Genomic DNA, 17840 nt, shown 5'->3' with positions numbered 1-17840 from the left:
ACCGAGAAGTTTTCCTCACTCGGGAAATTAAGGGAACACTACCTCAAACTACATGCTTCACTCACAAAGCTTCAACAATACAGGTTTCAACAAAAGCAAAAATTCAAAGAACTTTATGAAGAAGGCTTTGGTGTATTTAACACAATATGTTGAAATGAAGCAAAGCTTATTTATTAATATTTTCGATAAGCCACAAATATGTACATATACATGAGTCAAAATAAACAAACAAAAGGGAGCCTTCACAAAGGTTGCTTAGGGGAAGTCTCAGCAGTCGGTAGAGCCCCAGAAAGAGAAAGCACCGGAGGGTGGTTATCCGGAGCCTCAGTACTTGACAAAACCCCAGAAGGAGGAGGCATTGGAGGTTCATCATTTGAAGCTTCATTACCAGGTACAGCCTCAGAGGACGAAGGCAATAAATGCCTTTGGAACAAACCCACAAACCGCTGATGATCAAGTAAAACCTTACCATCAGATTCCTTCATCTGGTCAAGCTTCCTCTTCATGTTTGTAGCATAGTCATGGGCGAGCCGGTGCAACTGCTTATTCTCATGCTTGAGCCCTCTAATCTCCTGTTTGAGACTCATCACTTCAGCAGCCAATGATTCAACTTGGCGGGTTCTAGCAAATAGGCGTTGGGCCATATTAGACACAGAACCTGCACACTGAACACTAAGAGCCAAAGAGTCCTTAACAGCCAACTCATCAGACCGTTTGGAAAGTAGTCTGTTATCTTTGGGAGTGAGAAGGTTCCTGGCCACCACTGCAGCGGTCATATCATTCTTCATCACAGAATCCCCAACGGTTAGAGGACCAGTAGGGGATATGAAGGATGGGCGCCATATGTTGTCTGGAGAAGGCGTGGCTGTCTCTTCTCCAAGGTTCAAGTCAAAACGACGGTCGGAGGGTCCAGACATTTTCAAATGTGTTGAAGAGGGAAGAGGTCAGACAAATCAAGATCTTAGAAGTGCAAGAAATGAGCTTCTACTGGTAGAGATTCAAGTGTGCTGTGGAACTTAATGCCAGCCTCTATAAAAATCTGCACTCGACGGAGCTTCAGAAATCGAAGAGGCGTTTGCTTTCTCAAAAGCTGGACTGCTCAGAGACCACGAGGGCCGATCTCAGAAATCGAAGAGGCGTTTGCTTTCTCAAAAGCTGGGCTGCTCAGAGACCACGAGGGCCGATCTCAGAAATCGAAGAAGCACCTGCTTTTTCAGCCTCGTCAGCACCTGTCACATGCACAATCAGCTTTGCGGAAATTACGGGCACTCTGTCGAAGATTTCTGGTGAAGTAGAAAGCACGTGAATCTTACTGATCAATCACCGCTCTCCATATGCACCATCAACTCCTCGGGTACCACATATAACTTTGTCAAAGATCTCTGACAAAGTTTAGGCACGAGAATTTCGAAGTTCCAGCTACCCTACTATTACCCATAAGGGTAAAGGAACAGCACCACTGCTTGACAACTGGAAAGTCCCTATGTGTGTCGACCTCCGTGTTTTGCGGCAAGACAGGTTGGCAAGAACGTCCAACCTTTACTCACATTCGAGAAAAGACTCCCAACATAATTACTTTCTCAAAAACCGGAGTAGCACCGCTTTCCGAATCTCGAGAGTCAGATCCTCGACGGGATTGCTTGTTCGAAAACCGAAGAGGCACAACTCTCAGAACTTCGAGAGCCAGATTTCCTTAGATAAAGCTTGTCTGTAATCTTCACACGTAATATCAGCTTTCCAGATACCACATACCACTTTTTCAAAGTGCTCTGACAAAATTAAAACACGTGAAGCTGGCAGCTCCCACTACATTGCTGTGACCAAGAAGGGTAAAGGAATAGCATTACTACTTGTTATTGGGAAATCCCTATATACATTGACCTCCCTCCTCAACGGACAGGCAAACCTGCAAAAATGCTCAACCCTTTCTCGCATTCGAAAAGGCACCCTCAACATAACCTCTCGAAATACTCAGCTTTATTTCCCCCCGATAATACCTCAGCAAATAAGCCACACCAAGAACAAGAGTATCTCATATCATCAGGGTCGAAAGCAAGAGTATCCCATATCATGCTTTCTCCCTGTCTTTGTCTTTGTCCTTGTCCACACCTGCAGGACAAGGAGAAAGAGAGCAGTCAGTCGGAACCTGAAATCAAACCTCCAATTTGGAACTGACTGCCTGGAGCCTTTGCCTGGTTGCTTACTTAGCATTGCTCTCGAGTACTCATCCTCAACTGCTGTCAAGGTCACGAATTCCACCGGCAAATACCTCATGACAGTTGATCAGATATTGGCTCTTTACACTGAAGCTGCCAAGCGTGGATGAGTCACTATGAAGGAATGTTCTGAAGGACCATTTAAATGCAAAGGTTGCACACCACTTCTGCCATGCAAAAGATTGAAGCAGAAGGTTAAACGGTGAGCTGAAACAGATCACTACAGCACGACACCTTTCCATACCACATTCATTATTCCGTCAACAACAAAAGTATCCCATATCATCAAGGTCGAACGTACTCTAGATTTGATGGACTTGTTTTGACCCTCAAATTTTTGAGTCGGCCTTATACTCTGAAGGGCACCAGAAAACCCTCCAGCACAGTTCAAGAATAAGCCTGTGGAAAGTTACTTCTTCAAAAGCAAAAGTATCTCATATCATCTCTTATCCATTTGCTTCTCCTTATCCTGGCAGTTGAATGAGAGACAAGGAGAATGAGAACAATCAACCGGAAGCCGAAGTCAAACCTCTGATCCTGGGTTGCTTACTTGGAAGTTTGACTGCTTACCTTGTCTGTCACCTCTTTCGGCAGATCTCCTAGCTCGGCGACTTGGGGGACTCCTACTATAGGGTTTGTATCACACTTGACTAAGCCCGAAACTACAACTAAGCTTCAAGTGAAATTGATACATTACCTTGTGCGTCAACATCAGCTAAATACACCATTCCCGGATGGAGGAAAGGTACTTCCAGAGAAGGGCAGATGAAGATCAGACCACACTTCGGTACTTAGAAGTTTCGTGATTACTTAAGGGATTGGATCTTGCAAGTCCCCAACCGAGGAGTTTCCCTCACTCGGGAACTTAGGGGAGCACTGTTCGTACCATACTTGACCAATCCCGAAACTACCGAGCACCGGCCAACGCTATACTGTCAAGGACCCAGAAGAGTTCCCCTCCGACCAGGAGGCCAATCACTACTCGACACGTGTCAAGATTAGAAGCCAATCAGAGCGCAACACGTGTCAACATCAAGAACCAATCATAACATGACACATGTCAATGTGACAAAGCTACAAGTTTTTCTATAAATAGGGGTCATTCCCCCACAATATTGCCTAATGCCATTTTGTGTTAAATCATTCACAAGAACTCACTAAATTGAGAGCTTGATCCTTTGTACTTGTGTAAGCCCTTCACTACTAATATGAACTCCTCTACTCCGTGGACGTAGCCAATCTAGGTGAACCACGTACATCCTGTGTTTGCTTCTCTGTCTCTATTCATTTACGTACTTATCCTCACTAGTGATCGAAGCAACCAAGCGAAGGTCACAAAACCTGACACTTTCTGTTGTACCAAAGTCTTCGCTGATTTTGTGCATCAACAAAAGTGTACCATAATCCTTTAGGTATAACACTGAAATGAAAAAAAAAACTTGATGTATGAAAGTTTGAAAACTATGATACTTTAGGATAATAAAATGAGAATTACCCATATACATAGATATATAGGAAAGTGTTATTCACACACCTATTTTTTACCTCTCACACATATCTTCTTCAGTTCATTCGATCTAACCGTCGAAAATCATGAGAGGTGTAGAAATAAAAATAGATGTGTTGATAGCACTACTCTCTCTCTCTCTGTCTGTCTCTCTCTCTCTCTCTCTCTCTCTCTCTCTCTCTATATATATATATATATATATATATATATATATATATATATATAGGGAAGTATTATTGACACTCCAAAAATCTCATTCTACACTCCTCACAAATGTATTTTTCTTTCCTAATATAGAAAGTTTGGAGTGTAGAATGAGATTTTTGGAGTACTAATAACAATTCCCTATATATATATATATATATATGAAGCCTTTTAAGGATTGGGAACCCCATTTTTTTTTTATAAAAATGAGAATTAGTTGTGGGGTCCACACCATATCGAACTTTAGCGATCCGAACCGTCTATTTTTCAAGTTGCACCTCACAGATCATCATTGCAAAATATTAGTCAAATCAGATATATTTAAGACATCTAATTGGGTTCAAAGAAATTAACGAATATCTTGTTATATAAGAAACAATGAAATTTTATCTTGATAATTAAATAGGCAAATAGTTTCGGATTGAATTGAATTTTTGCAATGATGATCTATGAATCGAGACTTATAAAATAAATGGTTTAGATCGTTGAAGTTCGATGTGGAGTGGACCCCACACCTAATCCCCATTTAAAAAAAATGGAAATCCTTTTGCAAAGTGGCCTCTATATATATACACACACATAGTGCAGAAAATTTGATTCGGTTAAGAGTAGTTAGGTTACCTAATTGTCTGGCAAAAAGACAAAAGACAAGAAGTTGAGAGCCGTCAGTGCCTTTATCAGCCATTAGATCTTCTGTGTGAGAGTAGAGGTACCGGACTATATCCCATCGGTCATACATAGCAGCGATGAGAATCGGAAGTATTTGGCGGCCCTCTTCGGCAATACCAACTAGTTTCGCGTTCTTCGTAACCATGCATTCAACCATCTTGAGGTTGTCTCTAGCAGCATAAGCAAGAGCCGTCCAACCATCACTATCTTTTATTGCCAATTCTTCGTCCGTCATCAACTTTACCAGCTCTTCCACAATTTTCTCGTGTCCGAATATTACTGCGTTGTGAAGAGCTGTCCCCAATGAATCCATATGTGTTGTTGCATCGGTGTGTTGGCGAAAAATCTCCTTCGTTGTCCGCAAATCACCCCTCCTTACAGCAGCGAAGAAAGTTTGATATTGCTGCCGCCGGATATCATCTGTAAGGGTACGTATGTAATTAACATGGCATTTTATATAATATATTAACTACTTTCTTTCAATTCTCGTGGGGTAACTTGAAATAACTTAATTCTTAAGTACATAGCATGTTATGACTTTAATCCAATTTCTATTTATACACAACAATCTCTTCACACCCAACTTTTATCACTCGATACCCAACACACCCAACAAACTCTAATCTTTGGATTTGATATCAAGGTTTTGAGATTACAACCTTAATGTGAAACAGGGATTACAGGGAAAAAAATTTAATTTTAATTTTAAATAGAAAGATAAAAGATAATATTGCATAAGATACTAATAAAAGGTTGAGTCTGGTTCTTTTGGTCACCTGAACATCAAGAGGTGATGGTCACTACCCTTTGAATTTGATATCAAGGGTTTGAGATAAAACCTTGAAAGCACGTCCATTTATTCATTATGGTTCCACCCTTGATAATTGATCAATAATGAGTGATTATGCATTCCTTACACACAAGTAAACCAAGAGAACCTTTCATATACATTTAATTCTTTGATTTTGATGATAGATACCTGAGTTTTCTTCTCGGTTGAACTTTGCTTCCAAAGTATCCCAAGCAGCTTTGGCAGTGGTTTTGTCACGGATCATAGGAAAAGTACGCGGCCCGCAAGAAAGTTGGATTGCAAGCAAAGCTTTGGCATTATTCTTCCTCCATGCCTTAAACTTGGGTCTACCGCTTGTTTCAACAACGTCCCAAAGATCTTTAGAGAGCAGATAGGTTTTGACGCGGACACTCCAATCCTTATAATCGTCTTCTCCGTCGAGGATTTGAGGAACAATTGTAGTACTAGACGCAGCTGCCATGCTTCTAAATCTATCAATTTTTCCAAACCAGATTTTATTAGATCACGATCATATATGTGTGTGTGAAAACAAAGAAAGAAATAGTGAACCAAGTATAAGGAATTAACTACTTACAATTGAAATGGGGAAGCCTTCAGAAAATGGTTCAGCTTGAATTGGTGATCTATAGCATTGGTGCCGCTACATATGTATAGATATACTAATAGTCAACGGTAAGATATCATATTATGTTTTTTTTTAACAAACGATATTATCTACACTAAAGGAAACAAACGATATTATCTACACTAAGGGAAAGGGAGGGTGTGAGCTCAGCCTCACAATAGACTAACAATAATATTGTTTAAACTCAACTCACATTTGGTGAGAATCAAACCTAAGACCTCTCATTTACAAGCGAAGAGGAATACCACTAGACCATAATACTAAGTGGTTTTCAAAGGAAGAAGAAAATTTTCTATAATTAGAAGAAAAAGAAAATACATTTGTGAGAAGATGATAATTTAGGATGCTAATAACAATCCCTTATTTTATTGATGTACACTTATAGATCGACATGGTAACAAATTAATCAGCTGTCCCTGTTTTATAATGTCAAGTCTCGTTGTTGCAATCTTACTTTAGAAATATACTTGACAATATTAATCAAAGTAGGGAAAAATAATAATGAACCTTGTCCTTTGAAAAGAAAAATACGTTATTACCACTATTTTTAGGGTAAATTATACAAAATTACCTTAACTATTGGTCGAACTACAATGTCATACATCATGTTTAAAATATTGCAATATCATACATTATCTTACGAATACGCTACAATGTTAGACCTCCGTCTCACTTTCTGTTAGTTTTACTGTTATATGCCTATGCGAACATTGCGGGCCCACACTAATTGTTCCAAAGGGTAAAAAATCCCTTTTTTTTAAAAAAAAATGTTCTTAATTAACCAAATCCCACCGGTTTAGCCTTCATTTATTCCTACAAATCCCACCCGTTTAGCCTTTAGGATCTATGTTTACCCAATAGTTGAGGAATTATCGACAACCGAATAACCTTTTTTTTTTTTTCAAAAAATGGGATTTTTTACTTTTATCCATGTGGACCAATTAGTGTGGGACCCACAACGTCCACGTAGGTAGATGACGGTAAAACTAATAGAAATTGAGACAGAGGTCTGACATTGCAACGAAATCGTAAGATAAGGTATGACATTGCAATGTTTTAAACACGAGGTATGACATTGAGATTCGACCAATAGTTGAGGTATTTATGTGTAATTTACCCATTTTTTTAATAATGGCATGTTGACATGTTATGATACTTATTCATTTTTATTAATTGAGTAATGTTACACTTACCATATTTTTCATACCACATTAATCTAAGGATCAAATGAGCAGTATCAAGTAAGCCTAGCTGGGAGTTAGAAGCCATACTTTGCGTACAAATTAATTTAAGGATCAAAGCAACAGTATCAAGTAAGCCTTGCTGGGACCTGGGAATTTAGAAGTCATACTTTGCTTACAAATTAAGCTAAGGATCAAAGGAGCAATATCAAGTAAGGGACTAGTATCCTCGCCGGATCCATTTCATAGGGATCCCGCAAACCTGTCCGTTCATCGTATATCGTGCAGTTAGAAATCATTTAAAATTTAAAATTTAAAATTCAAATGTAAATAGTACCTAACAAAAACTGCACGATATACGATGAACAGATAAGATTGTGGGATCCCTAGGATCCCTAGAGAATGGATCTGGCGAGGATCCTGGTGCTCAAGTAAGCCTAGCTGGGAGTTAGAAGCCATACTTGGCGTAAAAATTAATTTAAGGATCAAAGCAATAGTATCAAGTAAACCTAGATGGGACCTGGGAACTTAAAAGTCATACTTTGCCTACAAATTAATCTAAGGATCAAATGAGCAATATCAAGTAAGTCTACTTAAGAGTTAGAAGCAGTACTTGGCGTACAAATTAATTTAAGGATCAAAGCAGCAGTATCAAGTAAGCTTAGTTGGGACCTAGGAATTTAGAAGTCGTACTTTGCCTACGAATTAATCTAAGGATCAAATGAGCAGTATCAAGTAAGCCTAGCTGGGAGTTAGAAGCCATACTTGGCGTACAAATTAATTTAAGGACCAAAGTAGCAATATCAAGTAAGCGTAGCAGGGACTTGGAAATTTAGAAGCAATACTTTGCCTACAAATTAATCTAAGGATCAAAGGAGCATATCAAGTACTCCTAACTGGGAGTTAGAAGCCATACTTGGTGTACAAATTAATTTAAGGATCAAAGCAACAATATCAATTAAGCTTTATTGGGATGTTAAAATGCTTCGAAGTTGTTGAGCCGTATTGCCCTGAGAGGGTACTTAGGCAGTTTGGACGTGTACAGACAATTCCAAAGGCACCGTGTGTCCTTCCTCGAAGCACAAAAGCAACTCATGCATCAGTTAACAAGGTATTATATGAATACATCGATGGGATGTGGGATGGGTGGCAGAATCACGTCTTGCATCAAAGATTCAAAATAACCGAAGCAGCCCAGTTAGCGTTGCATCAGATGTTGTCTCGGGGTACGTGGACTGGTACCACAAAGTACTTCCTCATTTGACCCACAATATACATCACACACATCATACTATCAGGTAAATAGTAAATATTTTAACTTGAGTAGAAATTGTTGTCAAAATTGCATTCACTCGTATTTGGTTATTATTTGTTACAGGATCGTGTGCAACGTATCCTGAACATCACTAGGCGTATAGTGGACATGGGGAAGGAAGTTGCATTGAGAGATTTCCCTGATGATGTCTACAACGCAGTTGAGAGCATACAAAATCTTTTAGAGGGTAGAAGTTCGGATGGATGACCATGCGTAAGAACTCATCAGATTTGCCAAGTAAGCATCTAAAACTGTATTTGGAATCACACCCAGTTACTTATGGCACAAACATACAATGCGATGAGAGTGATATTTTCACCGTAAAAATCTTTCTGTATGCGCTTTACATTCCATATAGAAACCTGCACAAAATCAAACCAGAAAAAAATCAACCTTCGAAACTAAGAATGAGATTTCGAGGAAACAAAGTGTCCGGGAATTCTTTTTTTGCACTTACGGTTGAAATAATCTGAAAGCAGGATTGATGCATCCAGTTATGAAGCAGTAGACTCAGAGGGAATGTCAGCACTTTGTACAATAAGCCCAAGGAAAAAGAGAGCCTACAAGTTTAAGGGAGGTACTCCAAAGTAATCACGGATTGTTTTCCTTTTTAGGGAGGAGGGAGGGTTCAGAACAGAAGACGGGCTCTCAGATGCAGCTTCGGGGGTCTTCTCGAAGGTCTTGCTAAAGTCAGGATCCGACATGGATTGTTTCTTCTGTGACGGGGGAGTACTCATTTTGGGCATACTAATCGGATTTAGTGAGTTGGTTTCGTCTAATCCTTCATCTGACGGACACAAATTTCCGGAAACCTTTGAGGTATGCATCGTTGATTCACTCATCAGAAGCTTTCTACACTCTGCGCTTGGGATTGCCATAACTCTTCTTCGAACGGTAGATGGTGAGCTTGTGCTTGGGGAGTAACTTTTCTGAGAGTTCCAAATGCGAACCTATCGAGATGAAATATACAGGTGAAAAGTTGAATCTAAAACGTTATAGAAAATGGCAAATGCATTGTGTGAATTGATGAATGTACAATCTTATATATGAACTGTGACTCTGTCTTGCATACCGTAAAATCATCTGACGACGTCGCCATCTTCCCGACCTCAAACTGGGACCTATTCAAAGTCGAAAAAAGGTTCAGTCATTCGTCAAGAAATATCGAAAACCAGCAGCATTCGGGTAGGAGAGAAAACATACCACTCTACTGCTGTAACTTCCCTGTCATGGCCTTTCAATACAACGGGATCCTCCTGAGGCTTGTTTACCTGGTTGGCATTGCCAATAGTGTCATTCTCGATCCAAGACTAAGACCAGTAACAATAGCGCTTTGAAAAAACAAATGTTACCTGCCAAATATAGGCATTTCCATCGCTCGAGCCACTGACTATGTGAGCAGCATCGGGGCTAATAACTGACTGCAATTACATGATTGAAACGAAGACGTGTAAGTAGGTGGGAAATTGCACAAACTGGATAGTGCACTGCACTTGTAAACAGCTACGTTTACCTTAACAAAAAATGTTTCAATCCGGCATCCGGTGAACGCTTGCATAGGACCCTTTTGTAGCTGAAGTACGTTATACAAATATATGCTGACAGAAAACATAGGGAAAAATGAGCGTTATAGGCTGAAAATTTGATAGATTATGTGATGTCCGCGTATTATATATATGATGCACGGTAACTCTCCAAGACTTGAAAGCAATTCTGGTTTCTTATGCTAGTAGCTATTAATTTGATGGTTGATCGTACGGGGATGTGAGCTGAAATCTCAAGGCACCAAATTTCCGATAATGGTGTTTTGAGCAGGCGATTCAGTTCATAAAAAAAAAAAAGAGCTGATAAGAGCCAAAGATACCTGTTGTCCATGCATGACGCTGAAAGAAACACTCCATTTAAATCTTGGGATAAGCTAGTTATACCGTGTAATCGTCTTTCCTGAAGTGAAAAGAATTTCTCGCTGTCACGACATCGTCATATATATCTATATAGTTGGAGGTTGCCAATGTCCAACTATCATAACAACTGACTGAGTACATATTGAATTTATTTCAGGAAGTGTATGAGTAAGAGCATAGTCGCTTGTTGCAGGCTTTCTGCTAAGCTGTCGTGAGCCATTGCCTGTTTTTATTTTATTTTTTCGGGGTTTTTAATCCTTATAATATAATAAACCAGCAATGATCCTGATATCATCAAGGCGGACATCAAAAATCTATCACACAGTTCCGGACATACCTTCTCAGTTGACTCTGGTTGAGGGCATGTCTGTGTGACAACATTTTTCAAACTTCTGGTATCCCAAAACTTGACAATGCTGAAACGAACCATAAGATCACATTAGTATGATATAACTATGACAAGGAAATTTGGCATTCCGTTACGCTGTATCATTGCCAGTATTCCAATATACCTGTCCACAGCTCCGGCGGTAGCAATGGAGACCTCATCCTTAAGATAAAGAACTGATGTGATGCTCATGGAAACAGCCTGGAAAAGCCTAAGTCTGAATGAAGAGTACATGATAATTTAATACAAAGAACCATTATCAGAAACAAACCTTTCCACGCCTTACACGCTTTGCCCGTGGAACAATATGAGCCCCTGTAACCACTGCAGTTGAGCTGCAAGAAATTGTTATAAATTAGAACTGGAAAATAAAATCAAATTGATCACGATAATGAAAATATACTTTACGAGAACTTCTTTACCATATAGAAACCTCCCCCTGCATATTTTTGGAGCTTGAATTACATCTCATATCCCAAAGAGCAAAGGAGCCATCTCTCGAACCAGAGACTATAACCTCTGTCAGATAAGAAGCAATGGTTCAAATTAGTTGTATTTAATTGGTTGTATTTCTCATTAGTCATAACACAAAAAATAGCACAAGCAAATAAAAGTACAAAAACCCACATACAGATGAAAATATAAACGTACCAGGATTAGTTGGATGAGGACACAGAGATTTCACACTTCCTGTGTGCCCCATCAGTACAGCGGTACATTTCTTTTCCTGAATATCCCATACCTTGATCTGGGAGAAAATAGAAAAGGCCAACGAAAAACACAATCTTTAAGAAACTGAAATAGCTGTGATATGAAGCGAGAAATACTTAAATGCAACTTTCCTTATAAGCTATACCATATTTCATAACTTTGTATTCCTAAGTTATCTGTTATTTATAGCACATTGAAGTTAGAATTTATTCCTAATTACCTCAATCCCATTTCCTATCCGTTAACGAAAATGAAACCATTGCTAGGATTGTACTCTACACAAGTAAACAGGCTGGACTAGAACTTAATCACTTACAGTCTGATCGCCGGAAGCTGTCATAATTTGAGTATCATCCTGCAAAAAGATTTATATTGCAAAAAACATGTTAATACTAAAAAAGACGAAAGTTTTGCAATTCAAATTTGGTTCTCCGATTGTTTAACGGTTTAACCCGTCTCCCAAATTAACACCAAAATTACAAAAGAAGGGGTTGCTCTTTTGTTAGTTACTGATTAACAGCAACATCTTCGTTTTTCAGTCAACATATTAACAGCAATATCACTTCCCAATTTCTAATAGTTCACATGTAAAATTTTACTCCACCAGAATTCCAGCTTCCTCATTTCACCACTCAATCAACTATTGTGTGCAGCATAAATGAAGTTCTATATAATTGAAGGTTGTTGAGATAATAATTCTAAATTAGAGGAACAAGTTATGGATTATACCTTAATCCAACAGATATCGAACACAGTGTTATGATGTGCAACCCAATCGCAAACCTTAGTTTTATCTGAAACCAATAACCCAAAGACCAAGTTACTCACACAATACAACACAAACAGTATCAAAATCAGCAGTCTTTATCAATCGATCGACTCGATCTCCAATTGATCAACCTGCATTTTCTTGGTGAGATGCAGATGCACAGAATTTGCGCCGTGTATCGAACAGGCTCAAGTACCCATCCTCATCGGACATGGCAACGATGTGTGAGCTTTTCCAAGTCTACACAGAAACCGAAAGCAAAAGTATGTCAAGAAAAACACAATTTCTCGGTGTCAAAAAAAGTACGATTCGTGATTCAGAAACGATGAGACGAACAGATTGTATACCTTGCCGAACGAGATTGCCATCGGAGGGCCGTTGTGCTCTGCAGCAATGGCGCCAATTTCGTAGAAATCCGATGCTAGTCCATTGACGTACGGCCGCTTCCGAGCTGGAACAAAAACACAGCTCTTGGTAATCGTGAGATGCCCTAACAAATTGATTACTTAAAAGTGTAGATTTAGAGAGAGAGAGAGAGAGAGAGAGAGAGAGAGAGAGAGAACCTCTGAATCCGTGGAGCTCTCTGAATCTGATGTCTTGGAAGAACGATTGGGGCTTTGAGATCTCCATCGAAACCCTAAGACCGTAAATTCGACTGAAGAATCGTTAGACTGCAGCAGACGGCGGAGCTGCGGAGGAGGGAACTCTGGCGACCGGGAAAGAAATGAAGAATTAGGGCTTGTCTTCTTCTTCTTCTTTTTGTTTATGTGCTTTTGGGACTTGGCGCGAGTGAAGTTTGGCGGGAAAATGAATTTCATGTAATTGCTGAAAGTTTGGCGGATATCAGCTGGCGCCAAGGATTTATTTATTTTTCTTTTTTATTTATTTTCTTATTGGTAAAGACTATTTTGCTTTCTATCATTTTTCCTCTTTAGCAAATGGACTCTGAATAAAGCGAAAATGTACCTTTTGGGTTACAATTTTAGCGTTGAAATTTTTTTTTATTTTAACAAAAGATATTATTTACATTAAAATAGTAGGGAGTGGGCTAAACTTCATAATGACTAGTAATATTATGGTTCATGCTTACCTTTGACGCGAATCAAACCTAACTCTCACTTACAAGTGAAAATGAATACTACTAAATCATAATACTAAATGGCATTTTGTGGACTTGTTTGGGAAGTGTTCTTAAATGATTGAAAGTGTTTTTAGAGATAAAAAAAATACCTGAAATGCTTTCAATAAGAAACACATAACTTGAGTGTTTTTCTAAAATTAATTTCCATTCCAACTAAAAATTAATGTTAAAAATATTTTATTTAAAATCGTTTTTAATCATTTAAAAGAACGATTCATTTAAACCCATTTAATGTGCACACCTCTGAAATAAGCCCAAGTCAATTTTGTTGTTGCAATTAAAAGCCCATACAAAATGGATTTGTGAGTTCTTCCTGTAACAGGCCCAAAACTATAAATTAATAATTTCTTAGATAACCCGAGCTCGCCAACCCGACCCGTATGAAAGTCGGTTCGGCTTAAGTCTTAACCTAAACCTCCTTACGTTACAGTCTCTTCAGCCTCCGCGCGCACTCTTTCCTCCCTCTCTCCTCTCTCTCCAAGTCCCGCCCTCACCGCGCTGCCGCCATGGTCAAGCACCCTGCCGCCCCGGTGAAGCATAAGCATTACAGGCCTGCTGTAAGTTCGAATTCACCTCCTCCGTCTCCGATAAGCTCACCTATATATATATATATATCAAATTAAAATTTCCAATATTTAATTTCACCATTTTCTAACACTTTGCCGTTGATTTTCCCTCGTAATTTGCAGGGAAAGAAAAAGGAAGGAAATGCCGCGAGGTACGTCACCAGGTCACAAGCTGTCAAGCAGCTTCAAGTCAGCCTTCCCGTCTTCAGGTTTGCTTCTGGTATTCAACTTGTAGTTTCTGTATTTTCAAATTATATATGTAATTTATGAATATGTAGGGTTTAGGGTTTATGTATTATTCGGATTTATCGGTTGAATTATCATTACTGTTTTGTTGGGAAGGGAAAGTAAGCTGTGTGATGAATTAATCCATGGTCGTGATTTTGGAATTGTAGGAAATTGTGTATTCTAAAGGGTGTTTTCCCTCGGGAGCCGAAGAAAAAGGTGAAAGGAAATCACCATACTTATTATCACTTGAAGGATGTTTCTTTCATTCAGCATGAACCGCTACTCGAGCGGTTGAGAGAGATCAGGGCATACGAAAGGAAAGTAAAGAAAGCCGATGCGAAGAAGAACAAGGAGCGCGCTGCTCTTCTGAAAGAGAGAAGACCCACTTACAAATTAGATAGAATTATTTTGCAGAGGTTTGTTCATTTTTTCTTATTGTTAAAACGTTTGTTGCGTGTCTGTTATTGTGTGTAGAGCTTCTGACCGTTGTTCTTTGGTATGTTTGGAACTGCAGGTATCCGAAATTTGTTGACGCACTTAGAGATATAGACGACTGCCTCACAATGGTTCACCTCTTTGCAGCCTTACCTGCTATTGAGGATAGAATTGATGTGAAACGCATTCATAACTGTCGGAGGTAGATATTTGAATGTTTCCAAACAAAAGGCGTTCTGAAGTATGAAATGATGCTTGGATACTTCTAGCAGTTCATCATTTTGTGGAATCTTCCCTTAATATTGGTATTGCTTTCATACCAGGTTGAGTCATGAATGGCAAGCTTATATATCTCGGTCTCATAAATTGCGTAAAGTCTTTGTATCTGTTAAAGGCATATATTATCAGGTATGGTTATGTACTGTACACTGCTTATTCAAATCTTGAACTGGGAATTTTGTATTTTTTGGGTATGAATTCTTCCATTGTTTGTCCAAGCAGGCCGAAGTTAAGGGGCAAAAAGTCACATGGTTGACCCCTCACCCTTTGCAGCAAGTTTTGACTGATGATATCGACTTCAATATCATGCTTGACTTTTTGGAATTCTATGAGGTTATATTTTTTTGTATTTCAACTTTTTCTTTATCAATATCTGTGCTGTAAAATTTGGTTCATTCCAGCGAACCAATTACTTGAAATAAACTCTCGCTCTCCCTATGTTGCAGGCTCTTCTTGCCTTTGTGAACTGTCATTTATATCGTTCCATAGATGTGAAGTACCCACCCATTCTTGATTCTCGATTGGAAGCTTTAGCAGCAGGTAAGAATTTATACTAGTTGCTTATGATATTTTACAAGTTCCTTGCTTGTCATTTAGAGTTTTTAGCGCTCTTGAGCTGTGATTGTACTTTTGTGCATATCTTTTAAAGGATTTCCTCAACTTTTCAGAACTTTATGCACTTGCAAGATACCTCGATGCAAATTCTCGGTCCGCTGTATTGGATCCTCAAGCTTCTAGTTTGTCTGAATCTGGGAGTGGTGAGAACAAGAAGATTGAGACTTCGGTTGAAGAGTCTGAACTAAGACTTGCCCAACTTCAACATCAACTGCCTTCAAATGAACCAGGTGCATTAATGCACCTTGTTAAAGATGTTTCTAGCGAGGATGAAGAGGATAATGATACAAAGGAGTGTAAGCAACTCTTCAAGGATATGAAATTTTTCTTGAACCGTGAGGTGAGTCTAAAGTTTAAATTTCAACTTAGTAGATCTTTTTTTTCAAAAAAAGTTGCGGTAGTGGACTTTAACTTTACTTTAAAGGGCTTCCGTTTATGGTTGGGATAAATTACCGTTGGAGGTTACTCAATTTTATCTTTTAAAAAATAACCAAAGTGCAAAATCACATCATGATTGATATGGGATTATGAAGCAACGTTTGTTCGTATGGTTGATCGGCAATAGAATCGTGTTTGAGTTTATTATGTTAATCTTTTTTCTTTATTCAGGTTTACAGAGAGTCATTGCTTTTCGTCATTCCTGCTTTTGGTGGCACTGTTTCTTGGGAAGGTGATGGGGCTCCATTTGAGGAAGCTGATGACAGTATTACCCATCAGGTATGCCCTTGCCTTTTTTATTTTGTTTTTGATGGCTGAGTCTTTGGCTGTTCTGTGGTATCTCTCTTTCCTTTTCCCACAAGAAAAAAAAAAAGTAAAAACCGAAAAGAACTGATTATAAGGCTGACAACACTGTTTGTTCATTTGTAGATTGTTGACAGGCCAATGCATGGTCGTCAGACCCTTGCCAGGGAATACGTTCAACCACAATGGGTTTATGACTGTATAAATGCTCGGATCATTTTGCCTACTGGGGGTTATTTGGTGGGAAGGTAATATTAGGAGTCATTTTTCTTTGTCTTCCACGTATATAAGTCCGTGTGTTTTACTGTTTTGTTTAGTTAACCTCTCTGCCTTGGACCCTGATGAAATGACTAGTTATTATTTCATTTAGTATGTTCTACTGCATCCGCTAATATGTTTGTTTGTGCACAACTAGGTTACATGGATGAATACCTTCACTTACCCTTTCTTCTCATAATTTGATACTAAATGTTTCCGATTGTTAATTTGGGTGCTCTTTAACAGGGATCCTCCCCCACACTTGTCACCATTTGTTGACAATGAGGCAGAAGGTTATGTTCCGGATTATGCTGAGACCATAAAAAAATGGAAGTCTGCTGGTGAAGTCCTCCCCCTGCCAGGAGTGGGACAAGAAGATTTGGAAGATCCTCAGAATTTACTGGCTGAAGGTGTCATTGACCGAGCAAAAGCAAAAGAAGCCGTGGAGAGAAAGAAGAAGGTAAACAGGTTTTAAATAATGATGCTGAGATGTGTTATTTTTCTGCTATTAGATTTCATTATGTGCATAGAGACCTCATCGCTTGGTCTTGATTGATGCTAACTGAATTCTGATATGATACAGATGATGGCTCTTGAGAAGCAGTATCATGACGAATTGAATATGGAGCTTCAGGGCATCCAACATCCATCATCTACCTCGAATGTAGGTAATCAGAACTCTGCCAAGGACACCACCGAGGAGGTGGAAGAGTTTGATCCTGATACTGATCGTGACAATATGTCTAAAATGTTAATGTCCCGTAAGAAAAGGGGCGTGCTTGAAGCTATGGAGGTAAGTTTATTGATAATTTCCTGCTATTTTCGTGGATTTTCTGAAAACATGAGAAATTGCTTGTTGTACCTTGTTTCAAATCAATGATTCTTGGGTGCTTCGTTAATACAGAAAGGCAAAAAACGAAAGAAGGACCACGTCGATGTCATCAGGGAACGGAAGAGAAAACTTAAAGAATCCCAAAAGTAAAAGGAATGCTAAGGCAGTCAAGAAAACTGAGTCGTATGGTTTTGTTATTGACATGCTGTTTTCGGAGCACAAAAATCTGAAGAGAGTGTTGATGCGGCCATGGAAATTTTTGTGTTTAATTTTGTTGTTGACTTGAGTGACTTCTGTAATCTCTAGTTCACGCATCACATGGTTTACAAATGTTGTGAACTCACATGGGCGCGCATCTCGCAAGAACTTAAGGAAAAGAATCGAGTTAAATTTCTTGAAATGGGACGTGGTGGTTGACATCAACATTAGGGAGTTCAGAGATGCA

At 39.0% G+C, this 17840-nt stretch overlaps 3 protein-coding genes across 7 annotated transcripts in view; 1 reads left to right on the top strand and 2 right to left on the bottom strand.

Annotated features, from left to right (window-relative positions):
• The window catches only part of LOC103404281 (ankyrin repeat-containing protein NPR4-like), a 45485-nt gene extending 39185 nt beyond the window's left edge, over nt 1-6300 (bottom strand). For all 3 annotated transcript variants that reach the window (XM_070817440.1, XM_029096907.2, XM_008343177.4), the window contains exons 1-3: nt 5982-6300; nt 5576-5877; nt 4549-5016 (exon numbers count right to left, since the gene is read on the bottom strand). In XM_070817440.1, the coding sequence (XP_070673541.1) occupies nt 4549-5016; nt 5576-5867 (760 nt within the window). In that variant the 5' untranslated portion in view covers nt 5868-5877; nt 5982-6300. The remainder of the gene's footprint in view (nt 1-4548; nt 5017-5575; nt 5878-5981) is intronic.
• The window catches only part of LOC103404284 (pescadillo homolog), a 32797-nt gene extending 15002 nt beyond the window's left edge, over nt 1-17795 (top strand). The window contains exons 2-14 of one of the 2 annotated variants that reach the window (XM_070817443.1): nt 13939-13998; nt 14131-14216; nt 14403-14651; nt 14750-14872; nt 14994-15078; nt 15172-15282; nt 15396-15489; nt 15618-15904; nt 16174-16281; nt 16432-16553; nt 16810-17023; nt 17147-17356; nt 17468-17795. In XM_070817443.1, the coding sequence (XP_070673544.1) occupies nt 13948-13998; nt 14131-14216; nt 14403-14651; nt 14750-14872; nt 14994-15078; nt 15172-15282; nt 15396-15489; nt 15618-15904; nt 16174-16281; nt 16432-16553; nt 16810-17023; nt 17147-17356; nt 17468-17545 (1818 nt within the window). In that variant the 5' untranslated portion in view covers nt 13939-13947 and the 3' untranslated portion in view covers nt 17546-17795. Of the gene's footprint in view, nt 1-13848; nt 13999-14130; nt 14217-14402; nt 14652-14749; nt 14873-14993; nt 15079-15171; nt 15283-15395; nt 15490-15617; nt 15905-16173; nt 16282-16431; nt 16554-16809; nt 17024-17146; nt 17357-17467 lie in introns of those variants that run through there. The other variant, XM_008343180.4, reaches the window with a different exon arrangement.
• LOC103404283 (uncharacterized) lies at nt 8693-13087 on the bottom strand. Of its 2 annotated transcripts, XR_003770502.2 has the most exons (17): nt 12864-13087; nt 12648-12751; nt 12432-12540; nt 12261-12325; nt 11848-11886; nt 11472-11568; nt 11243-11339; nt 11092-11155; nt 10945-11021; nt 10770-10848; nt 10393-10472; nt 10042-10126; nt 9881-9949; nt 9732-9799; nt 9601-9649; nt 8986-9478; nt 8693-8890 (listed from the first exon to the last, which is right to left on the bottom strand). XR_003770502.2 is itself a non-coding variant. In XM_008343179.4 (16 exons), exons 1-16 carry the CDS (start codon nt 12928-12930, stop codon nt 9089-9091), a joined length of 1539 nt encoding a protein of 512 aa, XP_008341401.3. In that variant the 5' UTR covers nt 12931-13085; the 3' UTR covers nt 8733-9088. The 2 variants fall into 2 exon arrangements, 1 of the variants encoding a protein (XP_008341401.3); XM_008343179.4 differs by having other exon boundaries at nt 8733-9478; nt 12864-13085.
• Nucleotides 17796-17840: the final 45 nt, after the last annotated feature.

This window comes from Malus domestica, chromosome 17 (genome assembly GCF_042453785.1).
Source record: "Malus domestica chromosome 17, GDT2T_hap1".
Taxonomy (NCBI): domain Eukaryota; kingdom Viridiplantae; phylum Streptophyta; class Magnoliopsida; order Rosales; family Rosaceae; genus Malus; species Malus domestica.
The sequence above is the reverse complement of the archived record's forward strand: the minus strand, read 5'-3'. Positions and strand labels throughout refer to the sequence as shown.